Below are 10,363 nucleotides of genomic sequence, written 5' to 3' on the forward strand. Positions count from 1 at the left end.
GAGCATCGATCGAGGATCCAGGTGATTGGGGTTTGATTCCCGGTCAGGGTACATGCCTGGGTTGCAGGCTTGATCCCCAGTTGGGGGTGTGCAGGAGGCAGCCGATCAATGACTCTCTCACCATTGATGTTTCTCTCTCTCTCTCTCCCTCCCCTTTCTTCTCTTTGAAATCAATAAAGATATATTTTAAAAAATCTTTCTCATAGGCCTGAGGTATGACTAACCACCAGGACCTGCCCAGTTAGGAGTTAATGATTTATTATAGCACCCCTTTTTCATCTTAGTAAATCTGAAGATCTAATTGGCTTTACTAAGAGATTCATGAATATGGCAGCATCCCATCTAGCAACTGGAAAGGCACTGGAGAGGTTGTACACATGGTAAGTTTTTTGTTTTTGTTTTTTAAATATGTCTTTATTGACTTTAGAGAGAGGAAGGGAGAGGGAGAGAGAGAGAAGCATCAATGATAAGATGGGAATCGAGCCTGTAGCCTGGGCATGTGCCCTGACCGGGAATCGAACTGCGATCTGCTGGATCCTAGGTTGGCGCTCAACCGCTGAGCCACGCCCGGCCGGGCCATGGAAAGTTTTTATAGGCAGAAGAGTGGGGCAAAGGAGCTATTAACAAAAGAAAGGATAAATTTTTTTTTAAGATGCATCTTTTTTTATGTATATGTCTTTTTTGATTTCAGAGAGAGGAAGGGAGAGGGAGAGAGAGAGATAGAAACAATGATAAGAGAAAGTCGTTGATCAGCTGCCTCCTCCATGCCCCTGACTGGGGATCAAGCCCACACCCCAGGCATGTGCCCTGAGTGGGAACTGAACAGAGATCTCCTGGATCCTATGTTGACACTCAATTGCTGAGCCATGCACAGCAGGGCAAAAGGATAATTTTTAGACCAGGACATCTTTTGTAGCAAGGCAATGGTAAGGGTTTTTATCATGTAGATTGCCTTTTCTTTCTATGGGGGTTGGAGGATAAAGAGGGCCACATGTAACAGATGACCTAATTTGTGTTGACCAGAAAATTCCAGACTGGTTGATTAAGATTATATTTCTGGGAGACATTGAAAGAACAATTAAGTCAGGTAGTAAATCTAAGTTTGGTAAGGTTTCTACTTATAAATTATGTGTTATTACTAAACAACTAGATAAGAGAATTTTAGTCTTTTTTTGTTATTTTTTTTACTAGAACTTTCATCTGAAGAAGAGTATGTGTTACAGATATGGATATTTCCCCTCACTTAAATAAAAAAAAAGTAAATTAGAAAAAAAGTATATAGGTTTAGTACCATGGGCTTTAGCACAAGGGACACCATATTTTGGGCCTGCAGTTTTCTCTTTAACACTATAGGCTGAGGTGAGGCCTGAGCTCTTCCCCTTCTGCTGGCTACTCCTCTGGCTTGCTTAGCCCCAAATGCTCAGCTGCTGGTAACTACTATGGTCACAGAGATTTTTACCTATACATAGCTCACATGAAAAATCCTTTGGAGGTCAAGGAGGGAAGCAGCAGGCCTCAGGCAGGCTCACTTTCATCCACAAGGCTCCCAGGTCTGTTTGGTTCTGTAATTTTGATTCTCCAAATCCAGCCAGAGTCGCTTGGACTTCACTAGACAATGAATCCATTAGGTTATATATGCTCATTAAAGGGCTTCCTAATTATCAGTGTGGGCACCTTCACTTTTGCTGAGCATGTGCTATGTCTTGAACAAAAGACAGAGGGAGGGAGAGAGACATCCTTGTCACCTGCCTCAGAACTCACCTCCTCCTCAGTATTAGGTGATGTTCCCAGAGGCTGGCAAGTGGTTTATCAAGGAGATGCCCTTCAGGAAAAACCTCCAAAGGGAAGAGGAAGCAGAAGAGGGAAGAGGGAAGAACAGAGCTAGGGTGTGGCCTCCCATAAGGTCTGGGCTCTGCTTGACCCAAGGGGACTCTGTATCCTGAAGCTGAGGAGCTCAGCCTTTTGTTCCTTGAACCAAGCAGTCATTGGCTGTGGTGAGTAGTGGTAGTGATGGGGATAACCTCTCAGGTGAAGAGGCTCAAATCAGCAGAGGCAATTTCTCAGAGAAGGGAAACAGCCAACACTCACAGCACCTGGTGGATGGATACCCTGGCTAGTAAAAAGTATTTGGGTAGGGTGCCAAGAGCATCAAATAGTCTCTAAAACAGATTGCAAATCCAATTACTTCTCTCCAGCACTACTGCCACCACCCTAATCAATGTCATTTTTTCATACTCAAAAGCCTCTCACCACCCCCTACACATCTATGCAGTCAGGTCCACCTCTAGTACAGTCTTTACAGAACAGCCAATGTGGTCCTCAAAACTTATTAGTCTTATTCAGTCACTCTCACGTTACTGGAAAGGGTACCTGGCCCTGAGTATGTATGCCTAGGGCCGGGTGGTAGTGTGTGGGTTTTTGATTTCATGCAGGAAAAGTTTCACAACATGAGTCCAGGTGAATTTTAGGGGACCTTTATTAAAGCAGGGAACAATGAAACAAAAGGCTGGGGAAATGAGCCTAAGCTGGTCTGCTTTGGCTCACTAAGAAGTCAGAGAAAAGGGGGCCTTGGGGACAGGTTCAGGGGGTTTGCCTGGGACAAACTGCTGCTGCCTATTGCTGCCCTGGTTTAGGAAAGATAGGATTTACTAGATGACTGCCCACTTCTATTTAACTGTCTCGGTTTCCCTATTCCACTTGTCCTGGCTTACTGGCCTGTCTCATTCCTCCCTCAGAGACTTCCATCCCTAAAATCTTTTAGGGGTGATGAAGGAGGATGGTCTGTCTTCAGTAATTGATTCCTGCTGACAAGGGCTATGGTCTCTACCTACATTGGGTAAGAAAGTCTCTCTGTGCCTGACCTCAGAGGGACAAGGGAATGGGATCAGAGATTGGAACAGAAAGACTATTGGTGAATTCATCCAAAGTGATACGCTGAAATCCCCAAAGCATCATCATCTTGATATAAAATTGTATCATTCCAGAAGCAGAAGTTGGTAGATTGCTTTTTTTCCATTGCTTTTTCTCTCTCAGAGACTGGGAGAGAGGGAGAGAAACATCCATGTGAGAGAGACACATCGACTGGTTGGACTGGTTGCCTTCCGCATGCGCCCCACCCAGGGCTGGGGATCAAGCCTGCAACCAAGGTATGGCACGTGGCGGGAGTCAAACCTGGGACCCTTTAGTCTGTAGGCCATCACTCTAATCACTGAGCCAAACAGGCTATGGCCAGATGGGCTTCTAAAGTGAGAACTATATTGTGTAAATAGGTATTTAATAAGGAGTATGCTTATGAAAACAGAAGAAAAAACAAAGGCTATGATCACAGCAAATTATAAATTAGTTTCTGAGTCTGTAAGACTGTCAGTCGACAAGGCGTAGTTTATTTTGCTGGAATAAAAGCCAGCAGTGGCAATCTGACAGATCCTCTTTATCTGCAGTTTAAATATCTCTGGTGATGTCATCAGATGCTCAGGTAAATTCTGTATGGTTGACACAGCATCAGTAGTTCTCAATAACTCCAAGTCAAAGGATTGGAGAAAAATAAAACATTAGCTTGGAGGGTTGAAGACTACCAGAAGAATTCAGGAACCAGTTCAGTTCACAGGTAAAAACAAAACTTTGAAGACGGCTAACTGTGCTAGAGTCCAATATCTATAATTGGACCTTGTGATTTCCACTGAAACACATTTTTTCTCCCTAAAATTACAGTCACTTTCATTAAAGAGACTATTAAGTCCTGTTTTAATTTGGCCCGATTATTTGCAGAAACACAACAAGAATAATGATTATATAGGCTTTTTCAAATCTGCTTTCCTGGAATTTCTCTCACAAAGAATCTTCGGATTGAGCTTTAGACAGCCCCTCAGGGCACAGAAGTCACACAGGAGACTTAATCAGAAAGCCCATTTGAGAGAGAGAAAGCTAGTTTGACCTGTGGACCTGTTTACCCAGTGCCGAGGATGGCCTTACCAATGACCAGGACATTAGCCAGATGCCCTAGGAATAAACTTAGCCTGCTCAGATAGGGGACTCAACTCCTTGCCAGTCAAACAAGCAGGAGAGAAAGGGTCCCTTTGGACGTCGGGATAATTGGGTCCTGACTCACCCAGGGGACAATCCTGTGGGCAGGTGACTGTGTCCAGAGGACAGGTTTACCTTCCATGTCAGCATTGATGAGATGCGTTTTAACAAAAGATTTAGTTCGCAGCTGACAGGTAGGTTTCCCCCACATCGACAAGGGTAAGAGTGAAGTATAGCACTTATAGCACTCTCCCATCTTCTACCCTTACAATCGCTACTTTGAAGATAAGCAGGAGCAACAAAATTTGGTAGAAACAATGACCTGTTCCCCTCCCCTGGCTCTTTGTAAACTTTGTAAAAGGTTTCCACCCGTAAAAATTCCAGGGAATAGTTAACCAAGAAGGTTAGTTAACGCTTATCTTAGTTTCTGTCTGCTGCTTCGCTAGTCCCCCACCTGCCCCCCTTAGCCAAATAGAATGTAGTTTTTGCCTTTATATTCTCCCTGTGAAGACTGTTTGGGGCCGTGAGTTTATTTAGGACAGGAGTCTGCTCGCAGTCACCGGCTAATAAATTTCCAAATGGTCAATTTGGTCTCTGTGTGAATTGATCTCTCGAAGGTCAGGTACAACAAGTGAAACAACTCCAAGTTCTAGAGTCATCAAATAATGTCACCAGAGACATATCAAGTTGGGGAAGCGGGGGCTAGAGCTTGACTAGGGTTTTTTCTTTACAAACTTAAAACTTTCACAAACCTTTTTACCCATTTTGAAATAACCATCATTAAAATAGCTCTGCTTCAATCTTGTAAAAATGTATCTCTATAGCTTATGCCTTCTGCTATTAAAACCACACAATTTCTTCCCAACTTAATTTGAAATTTTAACTCTTAGAAACCTTAGTTTCCAATGAGAACCAAAAAAGTAAACAACCAGCATTCCTTAGATTGACTTTTATTAATACATTTTATTTTATTTATTTATTTTTAAACATATCTTTATTGATTTCAGAGAAAGGAAAGAGGAGGGACAGAGAGAGATAGAAACATTAATGATGAGAGAGTCTTTGGTCAAGCCCGCAACTGGGCATGTGCCCTGACCAGGAATTGAACCCCGATCGCCTGGATCCTAGGTTGCCGCTCGACCGCTGAGCCACACCCGCCAGGGCTATTAATACATTATAAACACACTCTCTTTCAAGAAACACACCTTCAACAAAGCACAAGACATTCATCGACAGGTTCAAATCCACTTTACAGACTTTCAGCAATAAAGTCAAAAGCAGGCGAACCCAAGACTTGTCCAGCAATCAATGTTTCAGTATTTCACATTATTTCAAAATATCTATATATTCAATAGTTTTAATTAAAATTCACTAACTTAAGCCCTAGCTGGTTTGCTCAGTGGTTAGAGTGTTGGCCCGGCCCATGGACTTGAGTCCCAGGTTTGATTCCAGCCAAAGGGCACATACCTTGGTTGCAGGATTGATCCCCTGCCCTGGTGGGGGACTGTGTGGGAGGCAATCAACCGATGTTTCTCTTTCTCTCTCCCTTCTACTCTCTCTAAAAAGCAATAAAAAAAAAATCCTTGAGTGATGATTTAAAAAAAAAAAATCACTAATTTAAGGAATGGCTGAAATAAGTTAGATTGTTCTGCTCAGATGACTAGAGTTTTTCCCTTTTTGATAAGAATCACCTTCCAAAAATTTGTACATTATTTATTTATTTAAATATATCTTTATTGACTTCATAGAAAGGAAAGGAGAGGGATAGAGAGATAGAAACATCAATGATGAGAGTCATTGATCAGCTGCCTCCTGCACACCCCCGACGGGATTGAGCCCGCAACCCGGGCATGTGCCCTGACTGGGAATCGAACCCCGATCCCCTGGATCCTGGGTCCATGCTTAACCGCTGAGCTACGCCTGGCCGGGCCAAAAATTTTCGTTTTAAAAAATGGCCCAGACAAGAGTTCTTGGTAAAGACCAGATATTTGCATTTCAAAGGTCCTGGGACTTTGGTTTCATAAAGCCAATTATCTTTAGGCTGCCAGAGCTGAATAGGGGAGGTTTGGGAAAAGGTAAAAGGATTTGGTGGGCTTGAATTGCTTCTGGAGCCACACCTCTGGCCCTGTGAGGACTTAATTTGTGAAACAAGGGCAGTTTTTAATGTCACAATAATTGGTTTCTCGCCCAAATGTTGGCAAAGAACTGACTAATTTATTCATCCATTTTTGGAATGTTTTTTCTATTTGGGCACTTTTTTCTAGTTTATAGGCAGCACATAGCTTAGGTGGCCAGAGAGTCATAAAGGCTTGGATATATGAGACCTCTGTCCATTTCCCTTGGGAATGGTAAAACAGGTCTAGCTGCAAGATAGTATTAAAATTAATGGTGCCTCTGCCCACCTGGGCATGGCTCATTGGTTGAGCATTGACCTAGGGTCCAGGAGATCTCAGTTCGATTCCCGGTTAGAGCACAAGTCCGGGGTTGCGGGCTCGATCCCCAGTCCAGGGAGTGCAGGAGGCAGCTGATCAATGACTCTCTCATCATTGATGTTTCTCTCTCTCTCTCTCCCTCTCCCTTCCTCTCTCTGAAGTCAACAAAGATATATTTTAAACAAAGAAATAAATAAAATAAAATAAATGGTGCCTCCCTGGCCAGTTTGGCTCAGTGGTTAGAGCGTCAGCCTGAGAACTGAAGGGTCCTGGGTTCGATTCCAGCCAAGGGCACGTATCTCATTTGCAGGCTCAATCCCCAGCCCTGATCAGGGCTTGTGAGGAAGGCAACCAGTTGATATGTCTCTCTCACATGGATGTTTCTCTCCCTGAAAAGAGCAATAGAAAAAATATCCTCAGGTGAGGATTAATAATAAATAATAAAATTAATGGTGCCATTGGCTGGCTAAATTTCTCCACTCCCCACTTTATATTTGTTAGGTGGGCCAGGTACAGAAACTAGAATACAGAAACTCACCAGGGCAGGAAGCCCCAGATGCCTAGCAAGGGGCAAACCTGGGAAAACAAGAACTTTGTCCCCAGGGTAACCTATCCTCCCCTAGCATATGAGGTTTAGACCCCTGAGCATTCCTCCCTAAAGATAACATCTAGGCCTCACTTGTATTTCAGCTCCAGGCCCAGATAAGCAGCAAAACCAGACAAGTGGTGCCCAGTGACTGACTCAGGACTAGATAATGACCCCCTGCCCTGGCACAAACCAATCAGTGGAGACCAGGACCCTGAAAGAGCACACCTGGAAAGCTGATGAATATTCTATTGAGACACTGTGGAGAACTTCCCTCAGATTCCTGCCTGCAAGAAACAGATCAATATGGTCAGGACAAAGGACCCAGAGCGACCTCCATCCCTCTGAGAATGCAAAAGGAGAGCAATGGGCAGCAGCTTGTCCTGGGATTACCCCTGGGCTGTATGCAAGGCCCCCTTCTCTCTCTTGGATTTCTCAGTGAGCCAAAGCAGCCCAGCCTAGGTTCTTTCATTGCTTTTTCTATGCTTTCTTTTTTATTCCTCACCTGAGGCTATTTTTTCCATTGCTTTTTTTCAGAGTGGAAGGGGGAGAGAAACATCAGTGTCAATTGGTTGCCTCCCTCACAGGCTGACCTGAGCTGGGGATGGAGCTTGCAACCCAAGCACATGCCCTTGGCTGGAATTAAACCAGGGACTCCTGTCTGTGGGATGATACCCTAACCACTGAGCAAAACTGGCTAGGGCTCTGTGCTTTCTTGTTTCACTGTCCCAAGTATATTTTTGCTGCCATCATGGACCCAATACCCTTTGGCTCAGTGCTGTGTAGCCCTTCCCTTTGGATATCCCCATCCCCTTTTAATAAATTTAATTAGTCTTTATTCACCCATTCGAGATGGCTATTTAGCCTGCCTGCACACCATCTGAACCTTTCACTAACCACAGAGCCAAACTGGCTAGGCCCTTGCTAGTAATTTTAAGGTCATTATACAGCAGCTTTGGAAAGCTACTCTATGCTAGGATAGACTGTATAACAGTATTTTCATAACTTAGTTCTGTAATGTCTTTAACTTATAAGGAATTTACATAGTTTGCATTTGAATGACTTCAATATACTTTACTTCCTTTTCTATTTGGCCCAAAGAAGCACTAATAGGTCTTGAATATTGTCGCTGTGTTTTAGAAACCTGAAGTCAGTAAGACGAAACACATCAAGAATTAGAAGCAAGTAACTTGTGTGGAAGCAATGCAAAAAAGAAAACACTGGGTGGTTTGGCTACAGCATGATTAGTGCAGGGTGCATTAATTCTGATTTACAAAAATCTGAATTGTAACAAATTTTTTGATGTGCTATTTCAATTTTTAGTAGTAAATAAATGTGTGTATAAGGCATCTTATTAAAACTTGAGGCATATTTGAGCCCTTTAAAAAATAAAAACCCTGACACATCCTAAGTGTCAGCTGTGCTAATGCTGACTTTCTTAAATGGAGTATGATTCCAACTCCACCACTTACTGGCTGTGCAATTTGCGGTAATTTGACCCATTTCTGCCTCAGTTACATGACTTGAAAAGTAGAAAATACAGTAACTGGATTCCCTACTTCATAGGGGTATTGGATTAAATGGTTAAGATATGTAATGTGCTTAAAACCATGCTTGGCATATAGTAAAGCATTTGCTATTGTGATCCCCAGTGCCTTCTTCCCTTCATTTATCTTCAACGAGTGGTGCCTCACACCTGGGGAAGTCTTGGTATTCTATTATTGTCCTGGTAGAAGTCTTGTGTAAAACCAGGTGTCTCTCTACTCTAACTTCCAATTCACTCCCATTCCTAAGAACATCTATGTCTTCAGGAACCTCCTTGGCCACTTCTAACTTCTAGATGGCCAAGCTACCCATGTTAATTTCCTTAGGCAAACATCTCAGCCCTCTAATATAGCATTTCCTGGGGCTGGAATATCAACAGGAAAGAGCTCTGCATACACACTCCTTCTGAGGAAGGGTTTGGTAAAGCCCTATACAACACCCTGCAATCTTCACGTTATCACTGTTGCAGGACTCACCTAGAGGCAGGCAGCTGCTGATCCCTGACCCTGTTTCTTTTCTTTGGGTTCCTGAGCCGAGACCTACACATATGACCCTATGTGAGAAAACCAGACAGGCAAAAATTTGCACTTAGCAGTTGGACCATTTATTGGCATTAAAAAAGCATTCTTTTAAACTAGGGGCGGGATCCTGAACACTAAAGTCTCACCTCATTTTATGAAAACTTAAGACCAAACTTTCCATGGTTGTACACAGCTTAATCACCAACAGGAGCAAGAATTCGAGTTAGGTGGAGGGTGGGAATGGGCGCTAAGTTCTTGCTTTCACACTACAATGTTAAAAGTACAAGAATCTAACAATTCCCAGAGCAGCACAAAACCGCTTCCCATTGTTTCAAGGCAGCCATTTAATTATCTATAGTCCAAGGGCTAAGTCAATTTCGTGGAAAGGCTGTGAGCCTGGTCTGCACCTGAGGAGTCAAGTTCTTAAGAACCGACGACTGCCTGACACACTCTTGGGGAAAAGAGCCTTTACAGAATCTCCAGTATCAAGTCTCAGCTTCCCAATCTATGAAATGCAGCACTGGCGAAGGCGGCAGGGAGGAGCTGGGGAGGAAAGACAGCTACGCTTCCAGATCGAAGTCATCTCGCTCCTCGTTGTAATCCAGCACGTGCCGTTTGATCTTGGACGAGTCAACCCAGGTGACAAAGTCCTCCATGCTGCGTGTGACAAGGAAGGCGGGGTCGGTGACGACGTCGGGGCCCACGCGCACGTGCCCCTGCTCCACGAAGGCCACGGCGGCCTGGAGGTGCTGCGCCATGCGCAGTTTAAGGAGCACAGTGGGCAGGCGGCGGCGGCAGAAGGACGAGGCCGTGACGAAGTCGCAGAGTTCGAGAGAACTACGCGTGGGCACAAGGCCCAGGGCATACAGCTTGTCCAGCAGAGCGGAGGAGGCGCGCACGCGAAACGGGTCGCGCTCCGGCAGGTCGCGCAGGCGCCGCGCCAGCTCGCGCACAGAACGGCTCAACTGGTTGTAGCGCGTGTAGTCCTCGCGCCGCTGCAACCGATAACGCCGCAACACGCGCAGTTCGTGCAGGTTTTGGTCAGTGACCTCCCAGTTCAGAAAGTCTACCTGTTTCAACAGCTTCTGCTCGTGGAACTTAAGCTTCCGCACCATGATGGCGGGTGCCAGCTCTCTAGGACCCAAGGCTGAGTGAGTTCCGGGTTCTTTGCGACTTCCGCCTCCGCGCGCAAAGACCTGGCCGCCCTAGGGCAACTGGGCCAATGAAAGAGAGGCTCATGGCCACGCCCCTGGTTC

The 10,363-nt window shown here is 44.7% G+C and overlaps 1 protein-coding gene across 1 annotated transcript; it reads right to left on the bottom strand.

Moving 5' to 3' along the window:
* Nucleotides 1-9,151: 9,151 nt before the first annotated feature.
* On the bottom strand, nucleotides 9,152-10,273 carry IMP3 (IMP U3 small nucleolar ribonucleoprotein 3). The gene has a single exon (XM_081161043.1). The coding sequence runs from the start codon at nucleotides 10,220-10,222 to the stop codon at nucleotides 9,668-9,670; it is 555 nt and encodes a 184-aa protein (XP_081017169.1). The 5' UTR covers nucleotides 10,223-10,273; the 3' UTR covers nucleotides 9,152-9,667.
* Nucleotides 10,274-10,363: the final 90 nt, after the last annotated feature.

Source organism: Miniopterus schreibersii (assembly GCF_964146895.1).
Source record: "Miniopterus schreibersii genome assembly, chromosome: 1".
Taxonomy (NCBI): Eukaryota; Metazoa; Chordata; class Mammalia; order Chiroptera; family Miniopteridae; genus Miniopterus; species Miniopterus schreibersii.

Bases quoted from the DNA above. Each gene is read 5' to 3' on its own strand.
- IMP3 (XM_081161043.1), bottom strand. From the start codon at position 10,222: ATGGTGCGGAAGCTTAAGTTCCACGAGCAGAAGCTGTTGAAACAGGTA.